The 19438-nt window shown below is 38.2% G+C and overlaps 1 protein-coding gene across 2 annotated transcripts; it reads left to right on the forward strand.

Moving 5' to 3' along the window:
• Window positions 1-8666: 8666 nt before the first annotated feature.
• LOC148187383 (uncharacterized) lies at window positions 8667-18096 on the forward strand. Of its 2 annotated transcripts, XM_088087173.1 has the most exons (9): window positions 8669-8754; window positions 10277-10320; window positions 10969-11262; window positions 12274-12609; window positions 14069-14404; window positions 15391-15483; window positions 15569-15898; window positions 16181-16504; window positions 16990-18096. In XM_088087173.1, the coding sequence occupies exons 3-9, from the start codon at window positions 11226-11228 to the stop codon at window positions 17001-17003; spliced, it is 1470 nt and encodes a 489-aa protein (XP_087943299.1). In that variant the 5' UTR covers window positions 8669-8754; window positions 10277-10320; window positions 10969-11225; the 3' UTR covers window positions 17004-18096. The 2 variants fall into 2 exon arrangements, with proteins under 2 accessions (XP_087943298.1, XP_087943299.1); XM_088087172.1 differs by having other exon boundaries at window positions 8667-8754; window positions 16181-18096.
• Window positions 18097-19438: the final 1342 nt, after the last annotated feature.

The raw sequence follows: 19438 nt of genomic DNA on the forward strand, positions 1-19438 counted from the left end.
GAGAAAATAACCAACAAACAACGATGTTTCCTGGTCTGATTATGCAGAGAATTAGTTTCTTACTTCTTTTTTTTGTGCGTGTCCATGACGACAAACAGGAAGCCATGTTGGATGGCGTTTTAGAAAAAAAAGAAGCAATGAAGACGCCACAGACACGACTCTGGATACAGACAGGAAGCTCCTTTCATTAACTCTTTAGCGAACAAAATGCAACCATGATCCGAGGATTCGTGACTGGAATTTTCAAAAATTAAAAGACTTCCTGTTCGGAAAACTCTCAGCCAATGGGATTCAAGCATTTGGTCTCCGAGAACTATTTTAGTATTTCAAAATAAGAGTTTTCAGAAGGAGGCGGAGACTGTGACTCTTCCTGAGATCATCAGTTACCTTAAAACACAAAAACAGCTGGAGCTTTTTGGAAAAAAAAGAAGAAGAAATATGTATTGTAAAATTAAATCTTATATTGTTCCTATAATATTATAACGGCGGCGGGGAAATCTTCACACGTTTAATCTCTCATCTCTTTCGATTTGGGCGGGATCTTTAGTTCTTTTTTTTTTAATTTGTGGAAAAAATCCAAAGAAAAAATTGAAAGACTACAAATACAGGTGTTTTTTTTTTGTTGCTGTCGCTTTGTATTATTGGTTTTAAGGAGGTGATGTTTTGAGGTTTGATTGACGTCCTGCTGATGAAACATTTACCCCTAAAAACAAAACTTAATGCTGAAGATTCATTTTTAAAAAAGCACAAAAAGACATAAATGTTTTTAGTCAAACAGAGAAAACACATCTGCAAACACATCTGCACACGCCTGTACGGAAACTCCTACACGTCCATCAGTTCTGCATCATGTGGAAGCTCATTTCTGCCAAAATGAGAAAAAAAAGGATAAAAAGTTAGCATGATAGAAATTAAAATACTCATCTTAAGTAGTCATGAACTAAAATGTCACATATTTGACTCACGTTTACATAATTTTGAGTCTGTTTATTCATTTTGACTTAAAAACTGATAATCAGTTTTGTTTTGCTGCGTTTAGACACTTTTCACAAACAATTAAAAATTATGAAACCTGAGCAAATTGGTTTGGTTTCTAACAAAAACATGAATATCTGAATATGAATTCATATGAATATGATTAGCGTGAATGTCGAGCAAATTGCAAGAAATTACTAAAAGACAACAAGAAAATGACCTGAAATGAGCTGGAAGAATAAGATGGAAAAAAATATTAGAAAACTGCCCAAAAAAGGGGGGAAATATCCAGAAAACTATATTTTATGATCTACTGTAACTATATAAAATTATACATATAATTATATATGTGATATGATATATATAATTATGTTATAATTGGAATATATATATGTACTATTTTATTATGCTATTTATTTCATTTAGATTTTTAGCACTTTTTAGTGAACTTTCTTGTTTGTTTTTTACTTTTTTATTTAAGGTTATTTTCTCATAACTTTTTATTAAATTATAACTTTTTCAGATTTTTTAATTTTCTGATTTTCATGTTTTTGAAAGAAATTTAGCCGATTTCCTCAGGTTTCAAACGGTTAATCTCTCTTGTTACATTGACCTAGAAAGTCATAATTTTGATTTACTATCAAATAATTTTAAATACAATCACAGAAAATTGTGGTTCTGATTTAGTATCTCATAACTCTGGCTAAATTTCTTAAGATTATGTCTTTGAAAAGTGCAGTTATAAGATGTTTTAATTTCCTGTTATAAATTTTGTTTGTTGTTACGTAATTTTGACTTCCTTTAATAATTTTGTCTTAATTTCTCGTTATATTAACTTGAAATACATCTTGATTTATTATCACGTTAGGTCACGATTCTGACTGAATATCTCGTAACTTTGACCTATTTTCTCATGACGGTGACTTTGAACGTCATATTTTTCATTTGCGTTCATATTTTTTCTTTACAAAGTTGTTTACAAAGTTTACAAAAATGTGACTTGCAAATTCCAAATTTTACTATTCTATCATATTATTTAGACTTATCAACTTAGAATTGTTACAAGTTATTACTGTGCTGACTAGCATGTATTTATTGAAAGGGTTTTTTGTGTGTGTTTTTTTAAGAGTCATTCCTAACCTTTCAACCTTATTTATTTATTTTTTTTCAGCAGAAATGGGCCTCCGTACATCCGCTGGTTACGCACTGTCACAGAAAAACCACACGACTGCCATTTTGATTCACGTGGTTTCACAACATCTGTGAGAAAATAATCATTTTAACTTAAAAATACATTTAAAGACGCAGTCAAACAGCCGTTTGAGCCTCTTTTAGTTCTTAACTATGATAAAAAAAAAGCCAAGAGTGGGTTTTAAATGATTCACTGTAATGTCTTTATTGAGAAAAAAAATCATATTTTTATTGGAGATACGTGGTTTTCTCTACAGACTAACGATAAATCATAACTTAAAAAGGCTGATTTCCATCTCCGCCACTGTTTCACGCTCACATTAAACTTTGATGAGAAGTCATTCAGCAGAGGATCCATTAGATAACTCATAGCCTCTGATAAATATAATTTATTTTTAATGTTTGTTGATTTTTTTTCCCCCCCTGTGGCGACTCTTCCTCTCTCAGCGTGTTTTTCCACTGCAGCTGATAATCAGATTTTTATTAAAGCTCCTTTGGGTATCACTTTATCCTCCTCTGCATCATTATCACATTAACTCTGTTCATGTCGAGTCCCCGGAGATGATTGGTCGCCTCTGATAAACACCAGTGGGCTGTTTTGTTTATTCATTTTTGCATCATCTTTAAAAGTGTCCAGATTGAAGCTCTTGACGGTGGTGATTACAGTCACATAAATAAGCATAAAATAATAGTTTAATGCGGGGTTTCCTCTGACCTGCTGGTGCAAAAATTATTTCTTTTTGACATCAAATTTGACTTATTATGAAGAATTATGATTCAAGAATTAAAAATTATTTTTTGGAATTTATGTGTCAATTTTGATTTTCTATTTTTTGAGGTTTTTTTCGTAGTTCATTATTTCTTTTCTGACCCTATTATACCCTGACCTTTTTGGGGTGTTACCAAAATAATCACATGTTTTGGGTTTGAATAGGTCTGTTTGTATTTATGTTAGAATATGGATAGTAAACATCAGGAATATGAGTCACTTTTTTGGGAAGAATGATGTGAAAAAAGTTATAAATGCAATAAAAAGAGAGTATATTATAGCACATGATAGAGAAACAGGATTGACATGAACTGTCTCTTCAGATTTAGAGACCACATTTCCCAGAAGCCCTGTTGCTTGACAACTTTATTGATGCAAAAGACCCATTTTTGAGAATTAATTTTGGATGAATCTGTGGCTCATAACAAATAATCTCCTTTTACAGAAAGACTGTCAGAACTGGTCACAGGCTGATATTTTAAACAGTTGAATTTCTCAGGCCTCCATAGCTAAATTTAAAAAAAAATAAAATTAATATACATTTCAAATGTTCCCTCCATGTGATTAAAGTCATAAACTCAGCAGGTCAAAGCTTCTGTCGTCTCTGCAGTGGAAAAACACGTCTCCAGTTATTTCCCCCAGGGGATCCGATCTCTATGTTTTTGTATTTGGATTTTTTGGTTGGGGAGGGGGCCAATAAAATAAAAGTTTTAAAAAAGCCACTAACACGACTCTGTGGACGTGTGAAGAAAGATATTTTTATAACTGTGATTATTCTCTGCAATAGATTCTCAGATCAGTTGGACTGTCTGAAGGTTACACTGCATTCTGATTATTATTATTATTATTATTATTATTATTATTATCATTATTATTATTATTATCATTATTATTATATTAATAAATACACTCCAAATGTAACTTTTAATGTTTTTTTTGTTGTTGTTGTTGTTGTGTAATTTCCTCTCAGCAGTATGTGTGTTAATGGGCGTGTTTGTATCCAGTACCTCGTGGGGACAGAAATCCAAAGACTTTTTCATGGGTTGTCTTTGTGGGGACTCTCCTAGTAGATGGTCTTTGTGGGGACTGCATTTGTAGATGTGTTTGTAGGGACTCTCCTTGCAGATGGGGATCCTCTTTGTGGGGACTCTGTGGCAGGAGGCATTATGTTTTCAGTTTGTCCGTCCCTCCTTCCCATTTTCATATATGTGATATCTCAAGATTACCTTCAGGGAATATTTTTCACATTTGGCACAAACATCCATGGGTCAACAATGAAATGATTAGAATTTGGCAATTAAAGGTCAAGGTCAATGGGACCTTGCATCCGTCTCATTCTTGTGAATCCAAACTCTCAACATCTCAAGAGGGTCTTAAGGGCATTTCTTAAAATTGGGCACGAATGTCCGCTTGGACTCAACAATGTACTGGTTAGATTTTGATGGTTAAAGGTCAAAATCATTGTGACTCTCCATCTGTATCATTCCTGTGAACATGATATCTAAAGAACACCTTGAGGGAATTTACTCAAACTTGGCACAAACATCCCTTGACTAAACAATGGACCCCCAGTTTCACTATTATTTAACATTTCAAAGACAACTGGCTTCAATAATTAGAATCTAAGGTACAAAAAACATAAACTTATATTCCTGTAAGTTTTGGAGATCCGAGAGGAGGCCGGCTGACTGCTGCTCTCGCTCGAATCCAGTCTGGAAAATGGAAATAAAAGACAGAACAGAATGTAATTTCTCTCATTTAAACAGAATGATTGACAGCTCAAAATGAAACCAACTAATGAGAGTTTTTGGAGGACGAGGGAAGAACTGAATGAGAAACTTTCACCATCTGGATGGAAATTACAGATTATAAAGAGCCGACTTCAAACAGACCTGCTGGGTCTTTATTGAACGAAGTGAAGCCCTGCTTGATAAGATGACTGACAGCACAAAATTAAACCTAATTTTAGACACATTTCCACAAAATTCAGTCAGACATGTTTGGCATCTTTGGAGACTTTTTGAGCTCAGCTAGAATTTAGAATAAAGTTTTTAGGGTTTGAACTTCAGCAGCTTGAGTTTATAAAGATGGAGAAAAAGATGTTTGAAGCACAAAGGTGTGGTTTAAGGATACTCAACTTGTTTTGCTTAGGGGCCACTTTTGCACAATGACAGGAGGCCAGGGGCCAGTCGTAGTGGCCCCATACATGTTTGTAGGATTTAAGGACATTTCTAGGATTTTAGTTTTAGAAGTTTCTCAGTCTCAGTTTTTAGGATTCAAAGAACTTTCCAGATTTTAGGACTTTTCTAGGATTTGGGGATGTTTTTCAGATTTTAGGATGTTCTCCGATTTTAGAACATTTCTAGGATTTTAGGAAGACTTTCATATTTTGGAACATCTCTATGATTTTAGGACATTTCTGGCATTTTAGGAACATTTTAGGACTTTTCTAGACTTTTGGGATCTTTCTAGGGTTTTGGAACATTACTAGGATATAAGGGCTTTTGTAGGATTTCAGAATGTTTTTAGGATTTTAGGACATTTCTATGATTTTAGGACATTTGTGTCTTATCTAGGACCTCTGTGGGGGATCCTCCTCTGGCTCTATTTTGATGCTGTTTTATGTCTCTGACACCTTATGGAGACTAAAAGGACAAAAACTAGTCCTCACAGTGTCCATCACTTTGTTTTTATTGTCATTTAGAGAATGGTTGGGGGGTCCACCTGGCACTCACTCACTTTCACGTAAATCCGTCCATCCCATTTTCTCGGACGCAATATCTTAAGAATGACTTGAGGGAATTTCTTCTAATTTGGCACAAACGCCCACTTGGACTCAACAACTGATAAGGGTTTGGTGGTTATAACATTGTGCCTGCTCTGGCTTTATTGGCTTCATTTTTGCTCAGCAGGAGAAACTGGAAACTCATCATTTATCTTCCTGTAGTCTGTGGTTACAACATGGATGGGGAAACTGTTCTGATAAAAGTTTATTTTATATTGACTGTTATTGCTGATGCATCAGTGTGTAACGTGTGAAGGCCACAGTATGGAGCCACCTGCTAACACCGCAGCTCCGCTCCTGTGGAGGTTTGAACAGACTCTTCTTTGTCTCCAGCATATTAAAGTTTAAATTAACATCTGTCCTCCACAGGAGAAAAAATGAAGAGTTTTTCGGAGATGAACTCGTCCTGGTTCTGCTGCGGGACTCTCAGGTTTCTGCCCTCGGCGTGCTGCTGCTGCTCCCGTGGATGATTTGTGTTCCTCCATTAAGTTAACACATGAAATATAATTAATAGTCTTCGGGGGTCTTCTCAGAGCGCGACCATTCATCAGCTCTGACAGGCCGCCGCTGGCTAACCAACGTCTCCGCCAGCTGAACGTCTTCGGTGCTCTCAGGCCGCCGCCTTGTTTATCGCTGCCCGTTATTTACTGAATCCAGCCCGGCGCCGCGGCAGCCTAATGGCCGCCATTCATCATCCCTCAATTGATTTTCAATTGCAGCGCTGCAGTGTGTTAAGCAGATCAGAGTCGGGCCGGTCTATTTTCTGGAGTGAGATTGTTAAAGCCCTCAGGAGGAGACTGCAGAGATGGAGGGCGGAGACTGACTTTAATGTGTTTTTGATTTTTTTTTCTATTAAATCTCTCCTGGACTGGCCCAGTTTGGCACGGCGTGGTTATCGTTTTAATATGTTCGTAAATCACTCATCGGCTGAGAAATGAGTTCAGTGTCGTAGAGCTCTTTGGTTTTGTTCCAGAGGTGACTGATGGTCTGTACTTTGACTGGTTCACTCTTCTGCTGTTTAGTCTTTGAGTTTTTGTAGTCTTGCTTCTTTTTTTAGAAAATCATCTAAAATTTTAAGTTTTGGACAAAGCTGAAGATGAACTACAAAGAAAAACCAACAAAGATTTCAGTCTGGTGTCACAACACTGGGGACACTTCACTTATACGTAGCTTAGGGGCCACTTTTGGAAAACGACAGGAGGCCAGGGGCCTCATACATGTTTCAAGGATTTCATAACTTTTCAAGGACTTTAGAACATTTCTTAGATTTTAGGACATTTCTAGGATTTTACAGCATTTCTCATATTTTGGAATGTTTCCAGGATTTGAGGACATTTCTAGGATTTTTTTAACGTTTCAAGGATTTCAGGAAATTTCAAGTATTATTTTATTTATCTTAGGTCATTTTGAAGATTTTTGGAGATTTCTAAGATTATATGAGGTTTCTGCAGTTTGAGGATGTTTCTAAGATTTTAGAGCATTTCAAAGGATGTTTCTGGGATGTTTTTAAGATTTTAGGACTTTTAGACATTTCTATGATTTTGGGATATTTCTAGGATTTTTAGACATTTCTAGGATTTTGGGAAGTTTTTAGAATTTTAGGACATTTCTAGGATTTTAGGAAACTTTCAGGATTTTATAAAATTTCTGGGACTGTAGAATGTTTTGAAGATTTAAGGACATCTCTAGGATTTCAGAACATTTCTAGGTTTTTAAGACCTTTTTAGGACTTTTCTGGGATGTTTGAATACTCAGACTCTAATGAGTCTGCGCTTTAGCCAAGATAAGAGGAAATCTTGTGATCTCGAGGACCTTTTGGGGAGCTGTCTATCTGGTGGTTGGAGGAGTTTCAGGAGACGTTGATTTCATGCACAGAAACATTTTTCATGCCGCCTCGCGCTGACAGTAGAAACCAAACCGAGACTTGAGTCTGTGCTGAAGGTGTCTGCTGCTGAACTTCCTTTATTTTCTTTGAACAGTGATTTCAAACAGCAGCTCGCTGAATTCCCGGCGGAGTTGGGTGGTGGTGGAGGAGGAGGGCGTCTCTGTCGTCTTGTTGGGATCAGAAAGGCTTTTACAGCAGCACAGTTCAGCTGTCATGTGAACACAGAGCTGCTCTCAGATCTGTCACTTAACCTGATTGAACCTGACGCTTTATAACGCAGCGAAGGTGAGACTGTGTGAGGATCAGCTGCTCAAACTGTCTTCATGTGAATCTGAGAAGACTCGACAGAAACCCAAAACACAGACAGAACACACCGGAGCTCAGGGGCCACCGGGAGAGCCTCACAGCCGCCGAGGAAACTCTCTGATCTTCCACTGAAAGCATGAAAAAGCAGCAACGTGTTGGCTGTTTTCAGTGTTTTGTGGAGACGCCTTGGCAGAGCGGAGGGGAAGCTGTAGGCAGAGGGAGACACTTTGTCCTCATTTAACAAAACAGGTTTTATTCACAAAACTTCGACCTTCTATGGTTTGCTCTTTTTTTCATAAGATGAGAGATAAGATCATTCTTCAGTAGTCCCAGAGTGGGGAAATTTGCATTGTGACAGCAGCCAGTAGAGCACAGGATAAGCAGCACAAGAACGATATAAATCAAAAAAAATTAAAAATATAGAGAAATATTACATTTTTAAAAATCAAGGTGCAAAAGTATCAACAAGGTGCCAAATTAAAGAAATATGCGTATACACCAGTTGCACTAGTGAAAAGAATTGCAGGTAATTTTATTGTAACATTTTACCATTTTCTTGTTGTCTTTCAGTATTTTTTGGAGGAAATTAAGCCAGTTTGCTAAATTAGGTTTGCTTTTAGTCTGAGTCCATCCAGCAACAGTGAAGCCTGAGTGTTTGTCAGGTTTACCATAAGTGACTTTTTATAAACTGAATTAATCTGTTTGCAGTGACAAAGTGACAACCTCCAAAATTTTACCTGGTGTAATCCGGTGACATCACTGATGATGTCACCCTGTGTTCAAATCCAGGAAGTGGTTTGGCGCCTCCTCCTCTGTCTCTAGAGCACATGGTGTGTTTGTTAGGTGAGTAACAAACAACTCAAACCAACCAACAAACAATTCAAACCAACAAACCAACAAACAACTCAAACCACAAACAAACAACTCAAACCACAAACAAACAAACAAACAACTCAAACCAACAAACCAACAAACAACTCAAACCAACAAACCAACAAACAACTCAAACCACAAACAAACAAACAAACAACTCAAACCAACAAACCAACAAACAACTCAAACCAACAAACCAACAAACAACTCAAACCACAAACAAACAAACAAACAACTCAAACCAACAAACCAACAAACAACTCAAACCACAAACAAACAACTCAAACCACAAACAAACATGAGATGCTGAGTCTGTCAGAATCAACAAACACAGGTCACCCTTTGAAACGTGGATCATATCACTTTTCTTGTGCTGCATTCGTATGTCTTTATTTATTTAGTATTTAAACCTTTAAATTTTATAATGTAAACTTTTGAACTCTGATCAATTTATTTATTCATTTTTAAAAACATGAGATGAAGACCAATGAGCAACTTGCCAAGAAATGCCTCACAGATTGTAAGATTTAGTAAAGTAGATTTCTTTTTTTAAGCTACGGAAAAATGTCCAGAGAACTATATTCAGAATTATCATAATTACATATTTAAAATTATGTTACAGAATCATTGTCATAATAATAATAATAATAATTATTATTATTATTATAAATAAAAATGTTTTTTCAGATCATGTGTTCTTGTTTTTGTAGTTTTATTTATTTATTTTTTTTAAACTTTTTTTTTTACTAATTTCTTGCAAATTTGTGGATGATGATGATTTTCTTAACTGGCTTGCTGCCTTCTTCCCATGTTTTTCTTAAAGAAAGCAATTCAATTTCCTCAGGATTTTTTTTTCTGAATCATATACACGATATTATTGGATTAAAATTATTGATGCATTAACCCTTTGAAACCTAGATTGACATCAGTTTTCTTGTGATCCAAACCTGAACAAATCAGTTTGATTAATTTTGAAATCATGGGGGAAAAAAGTAACAAGAAAAAATAATTAAAAATAAAATTGTAAAAGGTTACAAGAAAATTACCTGAAAATTCGTCTTTAAAGAGAGAATTATTAGAATAAAAAAAGCAACTATATTCATGTATTGACTTCACATTTAAAATAATCTTACAGAATATGTATATTATATACATATATTATGTATACTATGTATTTTTTTTTTTTTAAACACTTTTTAGGTCATTTTCTTGTTAATTGTTGTTTTTTGCTTTTCTTGCTTTTTTTCAGGTAGTTTTCTTGTAACATTTTTAAAAGATTTAACATTTTTGTTAATTTTCTGGTCATTTCTATTTAAGTTGTTAATTATTTTCTTCCTTTGTTATTTTTTTAAGCAGATTCACTCAGGTTTAAACATGGTTAAATTTACCATTTTAATGTTGCAGCTGGTAAAGGTGAAGCCTTTTTTAATGAGCAGAGATAAACTGAGAGCAGACGAGTAAAACAAAGATAACTGGTGTCTCTGTTGTGCAGGAAGTCTTTGGTCTGTGAGGACTGGAAACACCTTCAGAGCAGCGGTGAGTGTTTCTGACTTTATTATCCTGGAGAGAAACTGACGGTTTCCTCCTCTGTCATCTGATGAGACGCACAAACAAAGACTCAAGTCCCCTCACTGTGTTTGGGTCACTTCAGGGAAGTTTTTCAGCTATATGTACATATCCTTAAATCAACCTGTCAGATTTTTAAAGAGATAAAAGAGACAAAACAATGAATTTTAGACTTATTTCCTTGGTTGTGGGTGTCCCACAGAGAAGTAACATCATGATTCTCCAGCAGATGTCGCCTTTTGTTCTTCTCTCACATGATGAAAAAACATCAAGTCAGCTTGTTTGTTTTCGGTCTGTGTATCATCCATTCATTCAATTATTCAGCTCTGACTGGCAAACTTAAAAAACAAAACACACCAATACACAGGCTTTCCAACGGTATAAGATTTATTACCAAGAAGAATTGTTACAACAAAGAAATAATCTACCAAACACAAATTTCCTTACTTATTGTGCTCCTGTAGGATGTATATATATATATGTGTGTGTGTGTGTGTGTGTGTGTGTGTGTGTGTGTGTGTGTGTGTGTTTCTACCCCCCATGTTTATTTCTCTCTTCTGTTTTGGCTCAAACTTTGACCCCTGCCCCGAACTCTCTAATAAATCCCAAAACTCTCAGAAATGGAGTCTTCGACTCTGAGCTGTTGAAGGTTTCAGCGATGAAAAACCACAAATATCTGATATGAAAATATCTGATGTGAGAGCACTTCCTCCCGCTCTTAAAGATGATGCCGCAGCTGCAGTTTTTCCCGCCTCCATGTGACGCGTCACGGTCCTCGTTTCACTGCACTCGAAACTGAAAGTAAAATCTTTGCTGTGGGGTCGGACAGCAGAGACGAGGAGTTCACAGGATCACACCGGATCATTTCCATCAGGATGAAGGCGTGTGCGCTGTTTGTGCTCCTCGTGCACGGTGAGAAAACCTTCACTCTCATCCGGTCTCACTTTCCTTCATTCAGAAATTCAAAGCAAAGTTTATTTTTACAATAAAGACACTTCAGAGCTGCTAACATCACCACAAAATAATTCACACGTTCTGGTCTGTTTTATTGTCTTTATGTAGTTAGGAATATTCTCATGTTTCATATTTATTAAATACGTGAAATGTACTTTTGGTACTTTAAGTAGTAATAGTCGTAGTATATTAATTATTTAAGTATTTTTACATTGTAGTTTTGCTATTACAGTAAAGATCAGAGTACTTTGTCCACCTCTGTCCTCTGTGCTATAGTCCATATGTTGGTGTTTTTAGGAGAAAGTGGGACATTAGAATATTAATATTTATTTTGTCTTATTTCTGAATGTTTGTGGAAAGCTGCTATCTTAAATTAAAATGAATGCAGAGCATATAAATATTAATTGACCTTATGTTTGATTTCACACACAGGTGCATCTAAAAAAATTAGAATATCATGAAAAAGTTTTATTTTCTTTGTGTATTTTTATTAGAATATTTTTTAAGATGATTTGAAAAGTGATTTACAGAACAGAAACGTCCAACTTGTGAAAAGTGTGTTAATTTATATCCTTAATACTCAGTTTTGGGCTCCTTGACTATGAATACCTGCATCACTGTGGGCGGAGCTCTGACTGACGTTCAGGTTGATTTGGGACGCCTTCAGCTTGTCTGTATTTTTGGGTCAAACACTGGGTCATTAACATTTTTCTAGCTCTAGGCCGTATTATCAACATTAAAATAGAAAAATATTAAAAATTAACCTTCTTAAATAACTGATGGAACAAAACTTAAATAACTTTTTCACAATATTCTAAGTTTTTAAGATGCATCTGTACATCTGTACGTGCATGTCTCTGTGTACATGTGATGTTTTTGTTTACGTTCTCTGTTGTAGTTTTGTGTGTAAACAAGTCAACAAATAAATGCAAAAGTGAGTGAGACGTCCTCTTGTGTGTGTCCTCCCAGTTTCCGTGCACGCCTGGCCTGTTGTAGTGATGAAGGGGGCGGAGTCTGTCCAGCTGCCCTGTCAGGTATCCAGTTTACCTGAGGACACCAGAGTTGTGTGGAGCCGCTTCGATCTCAGTCCCTCGACCGTCCACCAGCATCAGAGCAAATATGAGCCGTACGTTCAAAACCAGCAGTACAGCAGCCGGACGTCCGTGTCAGCTGACGCTCTGAGAACCGGAGACCTCAGTCTCACTCTGACAGAACCGGACGTCTCTGACAGCGGCGTCTACACCTGCATCGCCCACAACCACAAACGGGAAATTAGACGGAGTATTGTGCATCTGCACGTCACAGGTGAGGAACAAGCTGAGGAACGCCCTCAACGCTCAGAGGGCAAAGTCCTGCAGATAAACACGCCATCACGCGCTGAGCACGGGTCAGAGGGCATGCTCCTCTGTGCCAGTCTCAACATTCATTTTTTAAGAAATCCCTTAAGTATCGTCACTTCCACTTGCAATGCATCCTTTCAGGATCAAATGACATTTAACAAGACACCGTCCTTCCTCAAATACTGGTCCCATAGATCAGCAGCAAGCAGCGTATTATTTATTTTTAGGTGGCAGCCTCTAATGACTGGAGAAAAAACTGGAGCAAAGGAGGAAATCAGCTGATGCTGCATAAAGAAGGACAAAGTCTGTGAATAGAGGAGGTCAGGGTAGGCAGGCGGGTCAAACTAACACAGGACTTGACCACACAAGACAGCTGTTTGTGTCCCGTGTGGAACCAAAACTCAGCGTTGCGTTTAGTGAACTTCTGGTCTGCACGGGCTTGAAAATTAAGCCTGAGCCCAGTACCTCGGGTTAAAGAGGCTCGACCCGACAATACAGTCATAATGCTACACTTAAAGCCCGCAGCCCCGTCTGAACCCGAGTAACAAAGGACCTGTGTGGTCTCATGGGCCACACGACTTTTTAAATAATAAACATTGTATATTGAGTTAGTTTTAGAGATAAATCTTTTCCCTGTTAGATGCATTTACTGACCACAATTACCTGCACGCACAAAATCTATCCTTTTTTGCCCTTTTTCTGATAAAGACTATTTTGAACATGTGCAATGAAAATGAATATTTCACTAATCTCCCTGCTAACATTCAGCCGTGCACACTCTGATTAACGTGCACTAACATGTCGTTCATCACATCATTATGGAAAAGTGGAGCCGCTTTTTATTTTGCTTCTTTGCATCAAAATGTGATTTTTTTTCTAAAATTTTTCACTTTTCCAACGCAGCCTCCCTCTTTCATACCTTTAACCGCCTCTTTGAAAAGATCGACTCAAAATGTACACATTTTCAACAACCTGTTAACCCTTTGAAACCTGAGAGAATCATCTTCATTTCCCTCAAAAACACTGGGAAAAGGCAATGAGCAACTGAAGAAGAAATGACCCAAAAATAAGCAAGAAATCCGTAAAAGTTAAAAAAAAAAAAAAACCCTAAAAATTAGTAAAAGAAAAAAAGAAAAGTAAATCCAGAAACCAACAAGGAAATTACCTTAAAAAGTGCTTAAAAATAATGACTCTGAAACGTAATTTTAATTTTAATTCTTGTGAAAGGTGAAAAAAAAGTGTCTCTCCAGGCTTCAGAGGGTTAATATCAAAGTCTTTCTCGATGTTTGGACATGATGTGTTTCTTCCCTCAGACCTGGCTTTGTGTACAAATATACTTTATAACAGTAGTATTTTTGTGTGTAAACGCAGTAAACAAAGTGAATACATGAATAACTAATACATCCTCGTGTGTGTCCTCCCAGTTTCCGTGCACACCTGGCCTGTTGTAGTGATGAAGGGGGCGGAGTCTGTCCAGCTGCCCTGTCAGGTATCCAGTTTACCTGAGGACACCAGAGTTGTGTGGAGCCGCTTCGATCTCAGTCCCTCGACCGTCCACCAGCATCAGAGCAAATATGAGGCGTACGTTCAAAACCAGCAGTACAGCAGCCGGACGTCCGTGTCAGCTGACGCTCTGAGAACCGGAGACCTCAGTCTCACTCTGACAGAACCGGACGTCTCTGACGGCGGCGTCTACACCTGCATCGCCCACAACCACAAACGGGAAATTAGACGGAGTATTGTGCATCTGCACGTCACAGGTGAGGAACAAACCTTAACCTTTCCCTTAAAAAATCTTTAAATATCCCTTTTACTAATCAGTATCTCTGCTGCTGCTGCAGAATATGTAAAAGTAATGAATGAAAAAACAAAGTGGGTCGGCGTCACCTTCACGAAATCAACAACGATTTTGTTTTTTGACAAGCTGAGACGACAAAAACGGAGGAGATCATTTAACAACTGTTTGCACGCCAGTCACCTTGACCTCTGTGCACCTGTGGCGCTGAGGAAGAGCGGGTCTTCCTCTCATCGGAGGGTCGGCGGTTCGATCCCCGGCAACATGTCGAAGTATACTCGGGCTGCTTCAGCAGAGTGAGCGCGTCTGAATGATTACTGAGCAGCAGGTGGCGCCTCGTACGGCAGCCTCGGCCACCAGTGTGTGAATGTGTGAATGTGACATGTAGTCACATTGTAATGTAATACTCAAGTAAAGTAAAAGAAACCTCAGATTTATACGTAAGTGCAGTATTTGAGTAAAAGTACTTAGTTACATTCACCGGTCAGCAGAGGGACAGTAACTGAGGTTACAGTAACTGGGGTAATGCAGTATAATTGTATTTCTTTAGGCCTGAAATGTAATAATCAGTCATTATAACGACTCTAAAACATCACTGAAAGTGGATTAAATGATATTTATGCATTTTAAAAATATTCCTCAAACGTAAACCTTGTTTTTCATTGTGTTAGGCAACAGTTTGTGAACTGTGAAAGTGAGATGTTTTTCTCTGATCTTGAAAAATTCTCTCTGACCTCACTGGTGGATCCCAAAAATCACCGGGTACTGACAAAATAAGACCAAATCCTGGGTACGAGCAAAAATAGGAGAAAATTTGGTCACATTTCGATTCTTGCATGAGGCCCCTTGTATCAAATTCTTATAATATGTCTGTGATGAATCTTTAGAAATATTTTTGGGGAAATTTAAATAAATGAAATCTTTAAATTAATTTTTTAATGTTGCCCACAGATCCGCCCTCTTTCCCCACCGCAGCCTGCGCCGTCCTGGCTGCAGCCGCCGCCGTGGCTCTGGCCGTGTATCTATGGTACTACACCATCCCAGGTATGTGTATGATGTGACGTGTTACCTGTGAAGGACGGTGGGACAGTTTTTGTGCGGCCGACGTTCTGATTTGTTGTCCTCTCAGTCTCCCAGGTGAAGGTGGAGGAGGGGGTGTGGCTTGTTAAGCTTCCTTGCACAACCAAAGTGAAGCTGCCTGAGCACGCCACAGTGGAGTGGAGCCGCTGCGCCCCGAAGCCCATGACGGTCCACCAGTATGGGAACGGCAGGGACCAGCTCGTCGGACAGGACGAGTTTTACTGCGACCGCACAAAGATGGAGAGAGAGCCGCTGAAAAGCGGAGACCTCAGTCTGACCCTGAGGGACCCCTGCTTCAGGGACAGCAGCACCTACGTCTGCACCGTCCACAATTTCACACAAATCTGGCTGCAGAAAGTAGTTCGCCTAGAGGTCCAAGGTCAGTATTGTGGGCGGAGGTCAGTAGGCGGGTTTCCGTTAACCCTCAAATTGCACAAACTGAAATTGCGAATATGAAATACACCTAATGGAAACAAAAAACTTCCATTTATCGCAAAAAAAGGTTTTCTGCTGGCTGATTGGAAAAAGACATATTTGTCTAAACTGCAGAGTGAGTCTCTCTTTTCTAGGTCACGTGACGCTGTGAGGTCACGTGAACCCGCCTGGTGTGCACACGGCTGCTGTCTGTGAAACCGCAGACTAATGCTCTGTTTCCTCGTAGCCGTGCTCAAGGTGGTGGAGGTCAGGGAAGGAGCTAAATTCGTCACGCTGCCCTTCAGGACTTGTGTTAAGCTGCCTGAAGATGTAATGGTGGAGTGGTCTCGTATGGACGGTAATCTCTTGGCGGCCCATCCGAAGAGCCCGAGCGAGCCCGGGAAGAAGCACAAGTCCTTCAGAGGCAGCATGAAGGAAAACCTGCTGCGGACCGGAGATCTCAGTCTGACCCTGAACAAGCCCACGCAGGCCGACAGCTCCGTGTACTTCTGCACCGTCTGCGGACACGGAGAGGTTTTACTGCAGAGGATCATGCAGCTCATCGTCAAAGGTCAGCACGTCGCGATCTCACGAACGTGAACGTGAACGGTCGGTCCGTGTGCAGCCGGGTGTTTGTGAACGACAGCTGGTGAAATTAGGCTTACGCCCTCGTGCTAACGCATGCTAACTGCTGTCAGTCACACTGATGTTTACGCAGCCCAATCGCCAGACAAAATTTTGGTATAGATACATTACATTTATACGTTTTGTACATTTCATTTAAAGTGATGTAGCTGACGTGCGTTTGTGCCAACAAACCTGGGCGTTTTTTATCAAAACACATTCCTGCAAACCATAGATACGTTTCATCTGTACGTTTCATACATTTCTGAAGTGATGAAGTGACACATCTCCAGCTGCGTTTGTGCCAACAAACCTTATTTAGCAATGCATTGCATTCTTTCCAGCGGCGATTGGGCGATTTTAAGCCAGAGCGCGACCTTTTCACAACGATAATTAAATGTTCTTTGTGCTCTGACTGTCTTGTCTTTGCAGGCAGAGGACTTTAAAGAAGAGCGAGCTGCAGATGAAACAGACATCTAAATGTGCAGTTGACGCGCAGCTCTGCTGACGTGACGTCGCCGTGTTCACGTCGCCGTCGCCGCGTTCACGTCGACGTGTTCATGGTGACGTGTTCAGCGGGAGGCTCTGGGTTTTTCTCTCCCTCTCTTCTGTCTGCAGGTTAACTCTAGTCCTCAGTCATTAAATGTTCAGAGAGTTTCTGAATTCCCAATTTTCAATGTTAATGTGTTCACAACAAAAGGAAGCAAATTTTCCCCAAGTGCAATTATTCGGCCGCTGGAGCGTGTTTTGGAATATTTTTTCCTGCCGAACATTCTTATATTATTTGCAGCTTTGCTCGTGTTTATTGCAAATTCCACATTGACATTATTGTGCAGCCTGCTGCTGATTTCATTGATTCGGTCTTTGCATTGACTTTGTGTTTGGTGTAAACACTCCTGACTGTAGCTCACGGTCACAGTTACCTCAAAAATGTAATCCATTACTTACATTACCCTAACTAAATATTTTTCTAAAACTTCAGGTACTTGTACTTTAACTTGATTGTTTTTTTTCTAATGCTTCTTTATACTTTTACTACACTGCATCTCAGAGGAAAATATTGTACTTCCTACTGCACTACAGTTAGTTAGTTTAAGTACATTTGAAATAAATGCATGTAAAACTATTTCTACATCTGAAGGACCCCCCAACCCCCACCCCATTTACTTATGACACAGATTAAAAAAAAATTAAAAATCCTAAAAGTAGTGTTCATTTACAGTTTCTTGCTATAATAAATGGTGTAATTTTATGGGATTATTATTTGTTTATTTATTACATGTTTTTAGAGAAAACAAAATTTTCAAGAAAGAGAAGCCTTAAATGGCCTTAAATCAGAGGAAAATCCGAAAAATGTCCTAAAATCCAAAAAAACATCCTAAAATCTTATAAATGTTCTAAATCTTGGAAATGTCCTTAAATCTGAGAAACACGCCCCAAAATTTTAAAGACAAAATAATATTTTAAAAGTTTTAAGAAAAAAAATGCCAAAAAGGATAAGGGAGGATAAAAAATGAATAAATAACAAACTATTTTTTATGTCCGAGGCCATTTTTTTTTTTTTTTTTTTTACGGCATAAAAGACTTTTTATTGCAGCCATTCGGAGGCCCCCTGACCCCCTCTGACTCCCCTCGTACCCCCTGACCCCCTTTGACTCCCCTCGTACCCCCTGACCCCCCTCTGACTCCCCGACCCTCCTCTGACCCCCTCTGACTCCCCTCTGACCCCCGACTCCCCTCTGACCCCCTGACCCTCTGATCCCCTCTGACCCCCATGACCCCCCCGACCCCCTCTTCTTCCTTAGAATATTCATGACATTTTCTAATATTTTTAGGAACCTTTTATATCATTCTCTGTCTGCATCATGTGTTTTTTTTTACATTTTTAAAAATTATTACTACTTAAAATTCTTATTTTTTCTTGTTTTAATTTCTGATCACAGACTGGAGTTTCTGTGAATATAATTTAACCCTTATCCTGCCACATTTATTAGTTTTTTATTGACAGGAAGAATTAAAATGCAGGGATTTGATCTTCTAAATATGTATATATATAAGTTTACTTACATCCCAAAAAATCAAGATGTTTGGATCCAGCAGACTAAACACGTCTTCTTCACACATTACACATTTCTTCAGTTTGGATTTTTTTTTAAACCAACTTTATTGAGACAGTTAAACAACAAGTTTACACACCAAAAACTGAATGTACTTACTTCACAGTGATGTGAAGTAAGTACATTCAGTTTTTGGTTGGATGTCAGTAAATTTCCCCGCTCTGACCTCTTGCTGACCTCAAGCTTTAATTTGTCTTTAAAAAGGCGGCTGACGTGCAACTAAACGAGACTACAGAACACCATCAGGCCGAACACGACACGAGACGCTCGGTCGTGTGACCGCGGCGTAGTTTGTTTACAGCCTAACGTTAGATATTTACGTCTGATAATGCGTTCTGGTTTTCACTTACAGTTTCTGGCTATGATTTTAAAAAATGGTGTAATTTTGTTGATTTTTATTTTGGCAGGCCTGTGGGTTTCGAAGACGGGTTTTCTTTAAAAATTATCCAAAAATTTGCAACAACAAAAAAAAGAACAAAGAATTTTACAGGAAAAATTAGTTTTTCAAAACATTTTAAAAGACTGAAAAAAAAATCCCTTTTTCTTTGAACAAAACATGCCTTTGAAACCTGTGGTTTTCTTTAGAAATAAAATGTAAGGGAAAAAAAGAAAATTACCAATACATATCATGTTTTCTATAAAAATCACCAAAAACTAAAGACGATAAAACCTCATTGCAGGTTTGGGAGACGTTTTCTTGAAAAATTAGGTGTTAAAAGAAATAAAGAGTTTAAAGTTTCCTTCTCTCCGAAAGCAAAAAGTGC

This window comes from Plectropomus leopardus, chromosome 14, assembly GCF_026936395.1.
Source record: "Plectropomus leopardus strain MGB_pleo_1.0 chromosome 14, ASM2693639v1, whole genome shotgun sequence".
Classification (NCBI taxonomy): domain Eukaryota; kingdom Metazoa; phylum Chordata; class Actinopteri; order Perciformes; family Serranidae; genus Plectropomus; species Plectropomus leopardus.